General features: G+C 41.7%; 1 protein-coding gene across 1 annotated transcript; it reads right to left on the bottom strand.

Annotated features, from left to right (window-relative positions):
• Window positions 1-1552: 1552 nt before the first annotated feature.
• LOC119918752 (heat shock 70 kDa protein 12B-like) lies at window positions 1553-8387 on the bottom strand (the record flags this gene model as incomplete). Its single annotated transcript, XM_038739463.1, has 8 exons — window positions 7985-8387; window positions 5961-6024; window positions 5442-5524; window positions 4387-4511; window positions 4116-4302; window positions 3422-3526; window positions 3137-3253; window positions 1553-1730 (listed from the first exon to the last, which is right to left on the bottom strand). Coding segments are annotated over exons 2-8 (841 nt in total), but the record flags the coding sequence as incomplete, so codon positions are not given.
• Window positions 8388-12367: the final 3980 nt, after the last annotated feature.

The raw sequence follows: 12367 nt of genomic DNA, 5'->3' as shown, positions 1-12367 counted from the left end.
TGGCAAGAGAAAGCTGGAGAGGAAGCACAACTGCTAGAAACACAGGGAGGAAAGGGAAGAAAAATGAATGTGAGTGAAGGAGAGGGAGAATGACAGGCCTGGAGGGGGTGAGATCATAGTCTCATTGCACCTTGTTCCAATTACAATGTCCTGTGTTTAGTGTGTGTGTGTGGATGTTCTTTGTGTGTGCGCGCCAGTGAGTGCATATGTATAAGTGGGCCTATGCAGGGGATTTAGCACGGCATGTTCATTCGCTGAGTTGTGCATCAGTCTCCTTTTTGCCAGTCTGAATTTACTCTTTGTTCCTTTCCTGCTTTAAGTAGCATTTTTCTGTAAACACAAATGTTTTCAGTGCAGCTTTAATGTTGAGAAGTTATATTTTCATTGTGTCTTTTGTCCTTTAATGTTGGAAAGTTACACACCCATTTAAGCTTTTTGATCCACACACTATAGAGCGCCAAAGGATTTGTTGGATCTGGAGGTATTTTTCTCATTTGAGGTTTTCTTTTAAAGCTGCACTATTCAATATTTTATCTTAATACTGGGTCAAATGACTATTTCTAATGTGAAAGAAGTCGCTTGTAACCCAAACTCACAGAGAGGAAACTCTGCAGTTCTCCTCAGCTCTATGGAGCGTTTTAGCATTTTTCAGCTCATTGTTTTGGTTTTCTGGCCGCAACTTTAATTTAAGAGAGGAGACTAAAACAGACCTAAAAAGTGGGTGAACATTGAACTTACATTATTTGGATGGCCAGAGACCCAACAATGAAAGCTAATATTTTGTCAATGCAATTGTGAACAGAACTCTGTGACTCTGAAAGTGAACTGACTGAAGTATTGAATGTAGTATGAGGTATTTTAGGTATTTTAGCCTCAGCTCCCATTTAGTTGCACTCACAACAGAATTTTAAGTCCATTGCACACTTGGAGTCATAGTTCATTTTGCCCCTTTGTTGTTTTTATGTGCATAGGTTTGCACCTTTGACTTCTTATCAAAGAACAAGATATTTAGTAACGCAGCCTCTCATCTTTCGCCTAACATTCTATATTAATTAATTATTAATATAGAAACCCAAAATAACTTATCCCACTTCACAAGAATGAACTGAAAAATCATATTTCCACATAATATATAAGATATAGAACAATTTCCAATTGATAAAAAAACTTTGTAGCTCTACATGTGTACACCCCATCCCACACACAGACATACACAATTGCAAAGTCATACAACAATCCCACACACACACACACACACACACACACACACACACACACACACACACACACACACACACACACACACACACACACACACATTTCACAACTGCAAAGTAATTTGAGGCAAAACCACAAGCTGTATCTGTAGTCAGCTCTTTACCCTCAGTGCTCCCTCTTTTTTTCCACACACACAAACACAGCTCAGCCTTTGCAAAAAAAACACAATTCCCAAGTGAAATGAAACAACAACATTTCCAGGAACAAAGTGTGGTTTCTTGCCTATGCTAATGACAAAATCTACAAGAAGACACTCTCTCTCTCTCTTCAATACCTTGTCTGAAGCTGGAGTCGAAGGGCCGGGTACCTTCCATGTCAAGGCCATTTGTGATTGACTGTAAGCTCAGGTCAATCACCTGGTGCAGGCGAAGCTTACGGCAGTAAATGGACGCAGCTTCGGGTTCCAGAGCGATGAGGAGCTGCTCTGGGCAGTCGGGAGACACTAGACCAGCCTGGAGGAGAGAAGAGAGACAGAAACATTTACAAGCAGAATCTTCTTATCCTGGAAAGATCTTGGTTATAATGAGATACGTAGGGAGCTAAACACGAGAAAGAATTAAGATTGAGAAAGTTACACATACTAGAATTGGGAAATTAAACTGCTCTCAGAAATCTACATACATGTAGATTCTGCTTTGGTGATATACCGATGCTAAGTGCCACTAGGAGGGGAGCGTTGGTATAAGCATTAATCATGTTGTATTGGGAGTAGAGTTGAGTGGCGTGAATGATGTGTGTGCGTGAGTGTGTGTGTGCGCAGGGCGGGGGTCTGGACACCACTTCCTGTGTTTGTACGCCGGTCTCCCTCATTGTTCACCTCTGATGACATCATCACCAGCAGGAAGCATACACGCCCTGACAGCCTCGAGCCAGCGCAGGGTGTGTGGATGTATGTCAATGTGCATATGAAAGTATGTATTTATGTATGTGCCCCGGTGGGTGAAGGGCAGATAAGAGATCTCATTGATGTGCATTGTGATAGGACCCCCTGCATTCCTGTCCATATACGCACACTTCCTACAAGTCATTGTGACAGGTAGCCTACAGTATGTGTTGGTGAGAAGCTATACAGGGAGAACAGTATATATATATAAATATGTGTGTGTGTGTTTGTTTGTGTGTGTTTGTGTAAGTGATCTTCCATGGGAAAATTAATGAGTCTTTATCTCATGGTTCATACGCTTTCTTTCCATCTCCCTGTTGTTCTTCCTCTCTCTGTCTCTCAAACACACAAACACACACAATCACTCAGTCTGCTGTCTATGTGCCGTCTTCCTCTGTGTGTGTCTATCTTAAATAGATTATTAAATACAAAATACAACATACAATGCGGAAGTATTGTAGTTAAAGTGAGATACTTGCAGCCAGTGGTGACTTCACTTTGGACAATAGTCAAAGCCATGTATCTGGAAAACGTCAACTTTTCATGTATGACGAAAAACAGCCGTGTTTTAAGCTTAATGAAAATGTGTTTTTGGTAACAGATTGTGGGTTTTTAGCGGGTCTTTTAAGAAAAGATTCTCTGGGTAGAAATTAGGTAATACAGCAGTACAGAAAAGATAAAGACACACAAAAACAATAGCAAAGGTAATAAAAAAAAGAAAATTACACCACAATCAGTTCATAAATCAGTTAAATCTGCTATATACACATAAAAATGTACGTTCTCAACCCATCAAGCAACAAAAGAAAATGATCAAATATGGCTTTCAGTGGACAGTGCATGTAGACATTATGTATCAGGACGGGTGGTTGAAATAATGTAACATTAAGAGGTTTTTTGGTTAAGTTTGTAGCTTCGTTCAGTCATATCAATCGCTCTATGTATGAATGGATGTGAGTGTGCGTGTGTATCTACCAGGTATGCAGCCTCTCTCATGAACTGTTTGGCAGGTTGTCGCCACACAGCGGGGACGGTGATTACCCATCTGATCTCCTCTCCCTCCAGCACTGACGACGACTGGTCCTTCACCTCCTAAAAAAAGGATCAATTAAACACTTTCTTTGGTAAAAGCTTAAAGATCGAGCTTAAGGTATGACCTTCCATCGAAGCAAATCTAGAGAAAATCACACGCATCAGTGTATGAACGTGTCCATCATGGGGCACCACGCTGCTATCATAAACTGGGGCTTTAAAGTGCACCTTTAAAGCGTGTTCCCTGAAGAAGTGCAGGGCGTGAGCAAACACCTCGATGGCCCTGACCCTCCGACCGTTGACCGCCTCCAGCTCCGTCTCCATGGTGAGGTCCTGCAGCAAACACAGCCGCAACTGCTGAAACAATGCTGCAAGAACAAGTCATCTTTCTGATGCTTAAAGCCTTAAAGGGGGAATCCAGCAATTTAGGATTGATCTTTCTCAAAGTCATGAGGCTTTCAAGACACAGAGTTAAAAAAAAAAGGAATGGTCAAAATTGAAGCAGTACAGACCGAAATACCCATTTGTTATTTTTTAACCCCGGGTGTGGTTCAAGCTCTAAAAACACTGGATCGTACACTTTCCACAATGCAACTGGATAGTGTTGGCTGGTGACGGCCATGTCTCTCAAATTGAACACATAACTTAAACTTTAAGTCTCAAGTCTAAGCCGTGACAACCCTGATGACATCACTATGACATCATCGGGTCATTATCTCAGACTTTAATAAGCTCCTCCAGGGTCACTGACTACCTTATACAACTGTTTTCACTGGCTACCTTGTACTTGTACATGACTAATACATTGATCTAAATGTGTAATATGAGCATTTCAATCTGGCTGTATCATGTAAAATTCACTTTCTGTCACTACAACTCATCTATTCCACCTTTCCCATCTCATTTTCCTGATCTCTCTTACACTTGTGCTGTGGATCTTCATCTTGAATTTATCAAAGTAGAGCCAGTGCCGGGATTCCTCTGGGTCCAGGTCGTGGTAGAAGTCCCGTGCTGCAAACCCAAAACTGTGGAACCGCAAGTCAGGTGTCAGCAGCAGACACGTCGGGCTTTTCTGATTGGCCACTCCAGGGTCGCCGCCCTCCCAACGCCTGCGTGGATTGGAGGAAAAAGATGCCACGGGTAGAAAATCATAGAACAGAATAGGATCACAGACAACAAGCTCAGACTCTTACTTCATCATGTGTATGGCCTCTGAGTCCTGTGTGAAGCTGAACGCGTAGCCACTGGAGGTCGTCCCAAAGTCTATTGCCACGACAACCGAGAACGGACAGGACATCCTGGGTCTGACCTCCACCCTCTGAGAAAGATGGGAAATCAGGCCCCAGAGAGACGGACATTTGTGTGTGTTGAAGCTGGTTTTTAAAGCACAAGAGCTCCTCATTGACCTCCTTTTCATCACCTTCCTGCTCTTTATTAGCCACAGTAGAGCTGTGGCTCATGTGATCCCCTGATGTGTCCTCTAACGCCACCATGAGGCTCATATTTTAGTTTTTTTAGTGACATATCTAAATTACTATCTAGATAAATTGCCATGAAATTTGCTACGAGCACTCGTGTCTAGCACTGGATGACTTGTCCAGTACTTTGCTTTATGACTAAATACGATCAAAATCCACTATCCTCAGCTGTTTAGTGCTGATATTAGCATGCTAACTCGTTAAACTAAGATGTGAACATGAAAAACATTACACCCGCTAAACATCAGCATGTTAGCATCATCTTTGTGAGCATGTTAACATTTAGCTCAAAGCACCGCTGCCTCAGTAGAGTCTTGGTAATAGTTCAACACTGAAAGGACGAAATTCTCATAATTTGTGACTCTACAATATCTACAAATATCACAAAGTGAACAAGCTAATGTGTGCTATCATTTCTTTATGGTGGCATTTAAAGCAATGTTTCTTACATTTCAGTAAAAACTAGTTTCTATAAGTGGAAATATGTAGAAATTAGAGACTGTTTCCCACTGACGTCTCTTTCTTTTTTTCCTCCTCCTTTAGTGCCAAAGTGTATATTTTTCTTTACCTCAGATTGTGGTCTTTATTGGACACTCGTTTTAAGTCTACACTTAACTTCAAACTGTGAGTGTAAGTGTATAAACCCCCTTAATAGCAAGAAGTGGATGTGGGTGTACAGGCTGGTGTTTAAGAGCTCTATATTAAGAAAATAAGTAGAAAGAGGGAAGGGTGTGTAGGAGTGTCTGTGGTGAATGTGTGTGCATAGTTACCGGCGAGGGTGAGGGTGTGAGGGGTGTGATGCTGCAGTCATTTCTAGCTGTGGCAGGTGACGAAGGTGCTGATAAATTATCACCTGGGAATTAATGGAGAAGAGAAGAGAAAGTGGTGACTGTTAAAATCTCATTATAAGGGTTTCCGCATTGGAAAAGCGCCACATGTACTCCACTGGAAAATGAACGGACTAGCCAAAAAAATCTGTGCTTGAAGCGATACACAGCCTTGGGAAACCTCTGTTATCACAAGGAAAGAGGCATCGTTGTACTGTCACACATGCAGAAGACACCTTATTGTAAGCTCTCTAGATGCGAGTGATGTCGATTGAATATTTGTAATGAACTGGAATGATAGGAATGTTACTGGAAAATGATGTAAGTAATATTCCCAAGTGGGAGAGTGGCAAGGAAAGGTCAGCGTGTTCACTCTCCAAAAGATAAAGAGACAGAAGTGAGTCATTTTGACCAGGCTACCATGGTAATGAAGCATGTGAATAAACTGTATGTGTGTCTCACTGGGTATCTGCAGGCTGTTGGGGTCTGGCTGCACCACGTCAGCCATCTTTACAGGAGCCAGGATCTGCAGAGAAACACACCAACACCAACATGATGCATATGGAATAATTAATGAGGAAAACACTGCTTTATGCCCCCCCCCACACACACACACTTTATCATGTGTGTGGCATTGAGGAGTTTTTTTTGTGATGAAGTGTTACGTAGAATTAGATTATAATAGAAATTTAATTAGGCCCAGTGCGATCACACTAGTCAAACGAACTGGACTTAAATGAGCTTGGACTGCCTGGCTAGTGTGAGTACGCCCTAAAACGCTCCATGTTAGCTGAGGAGAACTGCAGAGTCCGGTGATCCTTTTCTGTTCATGAAAATGTGAAATAGTGCAGCTTTAAGTGATGAATTCTAATGTGGGGACAAATGGATGCCAATGCCAATCATCTTATACAGCACATATACAAGCACAATAAGATGGAGACAGTGACAGCTCAGTGGTTAGAGAAGGATGGTTGTCACTCCCTTGTTCACCCACTCACTTTTGCTTACATGATAAATAATAATATTAATCAATAATAGTAAAAAAAATTTGGCAACTAATTAATCATTGTCATTTTGTTCGACTGGGTAACGCATATTTTACAGGGAGATTTCGGACCTCAGAGAAAATGACATGATAAAATTACAGTGCACTAGTGAAAATGGAGTATTTTTGGACACACCAAAGATATTCATCAGCCGAGGACGGGAAGTAAAGAAGACACACCCGAACCATCTTTCACAGCAGCTGTCACAGCGCACTTGAAGTTTGAGCTCCCAGCTACTATAACAATGACTGGTTGCACTGGGAAGCTTTCGGGTGTAAGTTTATGAACCACACTGTCTGCCAAATACCAATTATGTAAATGCTACATGAGTGAGCCAACTTTTTGTCTGGGTTAAACAGACAAGATGTGGACACGTGAGAGAAACGTTGACAAATTATTGTGCACTCATCCAAAAGACTGATCCACATTGGTAACTGACATATTTTGTGATCACAAGCACAGATGTGACGGAAAACGATAGACTCGGTGGGTGTGTGTGCATGAAACTTGAGAGAAAGACGTGTGTCTACTGTTTCAACTGTAGCCTATATGAGTGTGTAATATTCATGAAGTAGTGAGTTGTCTCTATGTTGAATGTAAGTCCTTCTGCACATGCATCTACTTTGTGTGTCTGTGTGTCGTATTGCGGCACTGGGAATCATTTGATCAGTCTATGATTTGAGCCAAGAGCAAACTAAACAGATGAGTGCAATGGAACAAAGATGTGTTTGTTTAAATCTCTTTCTGTGAGTGCGCGTGCGTGCTTGCCTGTGTGTGATTGAGTTAGTCCGACGTCCTTTCTTTGCATAAACACGCATGCAACATCTGCGTGCATTTACTCAAGCATGTGCCTGAAACATTTGAATTTAATATCTGCTTGTGCATGTGTGCACCACTGGCGTTCTCTCACAGTATCTGTCCTTGCTATTTGACGATTAAACCAGAGAAGGGATGAATCTCCACATCTCTCCCCTGCTTCATCCCCCATTGCACATGCTTTTTTCTTTCCTATTTCCTGCCTTTTCTCTCTCATCCCGTCATCTCTTCAAGATCGATGTGCAGCGGACGATTTAGACTCCCCCCCTCCCTGCATTGTTTTCTTTCTTTCTCTCGTTCTCAGACGCACGACTGAGATCTAGCAGGGGATCAGCAGAACAAGCGACTTTAACTCTCCTCAGCTGTTACATTTGATTGTGCAACACACTCCACTTTTATGCACCATTAACAATAGAGCTCAGGAGTATGTGGAGGTTTTTTAAACATTACTGGCAAGACAGGCTTTAGTTGTTCTCATTATCATAGCAAGTTTATGGCTCGGAAGCTTGAAGTTTTACATTTGGCAGACCAGTTTTTAAAAAGCGCATTCAACCTCCACAGCAACAACAGCGACATGTCAGCAACAATTATAAATGCAGTTACTTTCTTTGAACGTTAACTCACCTCTTTGTATGCTGTTGCAACACGATGCCCTTGTCCTTTTTTTGCTTCTCCAAAAGTAATCCCAAACTCTGGAGTTTGGCAGTCCAAAGTTTGGAACCCGCCTCCTGGGAGGGAGATGGAGAGGAGAGGAACAGGAGGATACGAGAGGATGCTTTTCTACCTTGTTAAAAACGTAAGACTTCCCAGCCGACGTGAAATTGGAATTCCCTATTTGGAAAAGCTCACTGCAACGGAGGTTCTGCAAGGGACTGTTTTAAGCTCACAGTGAGATGTGATGGATGGAAAAAAGGACAAAGGACAATTTTTATCTTCTTCTTCTGCCTATTGAGGTTCTGAGTTGGATTTGCAGTTCTGTCTCTCTGCAACTGAGCTCACCGCCTCTCCGCTCTGCACAGGAATGTCAGAGAAAAGTGGTGACACACACACACACACACACACGCACACACACACACACACACACACACACACACACTCGAGTTGCAGGAGTGGGAGGGCTGTGACAGCACATAGTGGGGGAATGCTGGGCGATATACCTCACTGGGAAATTGCTCTGTGTGTGTGTGTGTTGGAGGGTGGAGTATTCCTGAGCAGGCGGTGTATCCCAGTTAAGTCATCTTGCCCTTTTTTACCCTCCCACTCCTCCACACGTATCCTTCCTCAGTTTAATCATCTCTTCCTGTCTTCCTCTTTTATTTTGTCCTCCTTGTCTCCTTTCACTTCTTTTGTCTTTTTAACTTTACTTTCCTTGTTAATGTAGCGGCTCCCTTAACCTTTTCACAACATCTATTTACAGCTTTCTAACCTTGCAGACAAAATCAGGAAGCAGTCAGGTGTGTTTGATTAACCTAAAACAAATAAAAAACTTAATTCATTGTGGGGGGTTGTTAACTGTGGACAGAGCCAGGCTAGCTGTTTCCCTCTTGATTCCAGTGTTTGTGCTAATAAGTGAACGGGCTGCTGGGTGTAGCTTTATCCCACATACATGAGAGTGCTATCGATCTTCTCTTTTAAATCTCGGCAAGAAAACAAATAAGCGTATTTCCCAAAATGTCAAACTATTCCTAAAATGAAAATCAGTTCAATATTTAAACGCATTTACTGCACTTGATACACATTAACCGTGTGTGTGTGGTTTGTATGTGTGGATCTTGAGGGCCACCTCAAGGCCTCAGGGATCTGATTTCCCCCCACTAGAGCTGTGATTGAAAGCATACATTAACCCCCAGTGCTTGCACACACACACACACACACACACACACACACACACACACACACACAAGCCAGCCCCACTCCCAATTGGCAGAGGAAGTCAGACCTCTTGAGTATGTGAAAGAAAAGGCCTCTGGTATATATACACACACATCCACATACGTCTATGAGATTTCCAAATTGAATTAGGGCGTGTGTGTGTGTGTGTGTGTCTGGAAGCCATTACCTGGCATGTCTCCCCTTGCTGCCCAAACCAAGAGGCCCCATATGGATTCTGCCATCACCACTCTCTTTCTTTCTTCCTTCTTTGGCTTTATTGCTTCTTATTGTGTTTCTATATCTGTCCCTTCTCTACTTTGTGGGCCCTTCTTCTCTCTTTTCTCTTGCATCCATCTTTGTTTATAATTCCTATCCTGCATTCATTTGCTCCAGTTAATTTTCTAATGACTAACATTAGCAGTCAGTTGGCAGCATTTCAACCGTTTTGCAATCAAATCTTTTTAAAATGTTGGGAATTTGCCTGACTCCTCTGTTTGGCAATCAGCTTTGTCGTAATCTGTATTAGACCGGCTCAAACCCACCAGGGGGGCTGCAGTAAAGCTCCTTCATCATCTCAGAGACATAAAACTGTGAGATCCTGAGTCGTGGTCTAGGTGCAGCCTCACCCTTCTCCTTGGAGCTCCAGATGCAGTAAGCCCAACAGCCCAACACAGGAAGTGATGGAGTCAGGTGACAGGAAGGAACCCTTGTGCGGCATTCCTATCATGAATTCCACATTATCTCGGGGGCGCTGGAAGTCCTCGAGCAACAGAAAAACACCCATAACATATACATGAATGCGTGCATGCAAACACACACACACACACACACACAGAAAGATACTGTTCTTTCTCCAGCTAAATAGACCACAATCTCAACCGCAGCCTGACTCAGCATCAAACTCCACACTGTTGATGCAAAAGAGTCACAAAGCAACAATTTCGTTGGCAGTTTAGTTGATTACATCTTGTTGATTGCTTATAGTGTCGGCCACAACGTACATTTCTAATGTTGGTACCTCTCTAATCTCTGTACAGTAAATATGAAGCTACAGTCAGTGGCCAGCTAACTTAGCCTAGCACAAGGAGTGGAAACATGGTGAAACAGCTAGCCTGACTCTGTTCAAAAGTTTTTAAAATATCCACGTGCCAGCACTAAACTACCACCAGCTAAGCTAACTGGCTTTTTACACATGTAAAAGGGGAGCTTTTACATGTGTAATTAGTAAGCTTTAAGTGTGCCGGGCTAGCTTGTTTCCCCCTGTCTCTAGTCTTTATGCGAAGTTCAGCCGACTGGATCTAGCTTCATATTGAGCCTACCGTACAGACAAAAGAGTGGTAGGCTAGGCTACAATATTGTCATCTAACTTAAAGTATTTCTCAAAAATGTCAAACTATTCCTTTACAGGAAAAATATGATGCATTTATTTTGATTTTTCCAGTAATGCTTTTTGATATGCTTTTGATAATGCCTTGTTATATACAGTTGTATAAGGTTGATTTCATGTTAATTTCCTGTCATCCTGTCATGCAGTTTACAACTGTATTTTTCAAAACGCTGATATATTTGTATGTACCTATGATGTTACTACTTAATAATAATTATTTGATTAATTAATAATTACTAGTAATGCAGTACATTTAAATAGCACTTTATCTTAGATAATCAAAGTGCTTGGTCCGAGGTATTTATATATAAGGATGTGGCAACCATTTCGAAACATTTTGACCTGATGAAGATGTAACTATAGTGTCAGTGTGTAGGCATTACTTTTTTCATCATTGTTTGTTTCATCATCTGTATTTGTGACAAACCAATCTAGACTCATGGTCAAATTATTTACTAATTAATATAATAATAATAACTTCATTTGTAGAGCACTTATCAAACAGAGTACAAAGTGCTTTCAAAAAAGATCAAAATCAATTAAAATCATAATAGTTAAAAGACACCAATGAAATAAGTCATAGCATGCACAAATTAAAATGAAAGTAAAACAATAAAAGGGCTAGCCTATCAGATAAAATCAGAAAACACTTTTCTGAATAAATACGTTTTCAGGAGAGACTTAAAAGAGGACACTGACTCCGACATCCTGATGTCATCAGGCAGATCATTCCAGAGCCTTGGGGCCCTTCCCGCAAAGGCTCTATCTCCTCTAGATTTCAGCCTGGCCTCAGGGATGAGCTCAGGCTGCGTACAGGTTCGTAAGGGGTTAAGGGGTCACGAATTTATTCTGAAACCAGGCCATTAAGAGCTTTAAAAGTAATCAATAAGAACTTAAAATCAATCCTAAAACAGACAGGGAGCCAGTGTAAAGACAATAAAATTGGAGTGATATGGTCAAACTTCCTAGTTTGGGTTAATAATCTAGCAGCTGAGTTCTGCACTAATTGTAGGCAGTTCAGAGTTTTTTTATTTAGACCTGAGAACAGACTGTTGCAGCAGTCTAGGCGAGACAAAATAAAAGCATGTATAACAGTTTCAGCATCTCTGGCATTTAAGTTTTCTTTTGCAATATTCAATATTGCAATATTAAGGTGAAAGAAGCATGATTGGACAAGCTTAGCAATGCGTTGTCAAAAAGGACACCAAGATTTCTGGCAACAGGCGTAATGTAGGCAGATAAATGACCAATAGAGGGTATAATCTGATTAGTAGTGTGCTGGGGACGAAGATTTCTGTTTTGTTAGAGTTGAGTTGTAGAAAGTTTATTGACATCTAGGCTTTTATGTCAGTCAGGCGGGCCTGGAGGAAACGCAGCACACTGAGGTCAGTTGGCTTTACCGGGAGGTATAACTAAGGATCGTTCACATAGCAATGGAAGGGAATACCATATCGGCGAATAATGTCACCCAGGGGGAGCATATAAATGGAAAACAAATAGGTCAGAGAATTGATCCTTGGGGCCCACCATAATAAACAGGAGAAAAGGTGGATTTAAAATAGACACACAGTTCTTCCTGTTAGATAAATACGAGGCAAACCAGTCCAATACCGTGCCAGAGATGCCCACCCAATGACTCAGTCTCTCTAGCAAGATGCCATGGTCAATTGAGTCAAACGCAACGGACAAGTCTAACAGCACCAGACTTGAAGACATGCCAGCGTCTGCGTTCAACAGCAGGTCGTTAG

Source organism: Micropterus salmoides, unplaced genomic scaffold (assembly GCF_014851395.1).
Source record: "Micropterus salmoides isolate LMB-PRFRI ecotype aquatic unplaced genomic scaffold, ASM1485139v1 Ms_hic_scaffold_2398, whole genome shotgun sequence".
Lineage (NCBI taxonomy): Eukaryota > Metazoa > Chordata > Actinopteri > Centrarchiformes > Centrarchidae > Micropterus > Micropterus salmoides.
This window is presented reverse-complemented; position numbering and strand designations above follow the sequence as displayed.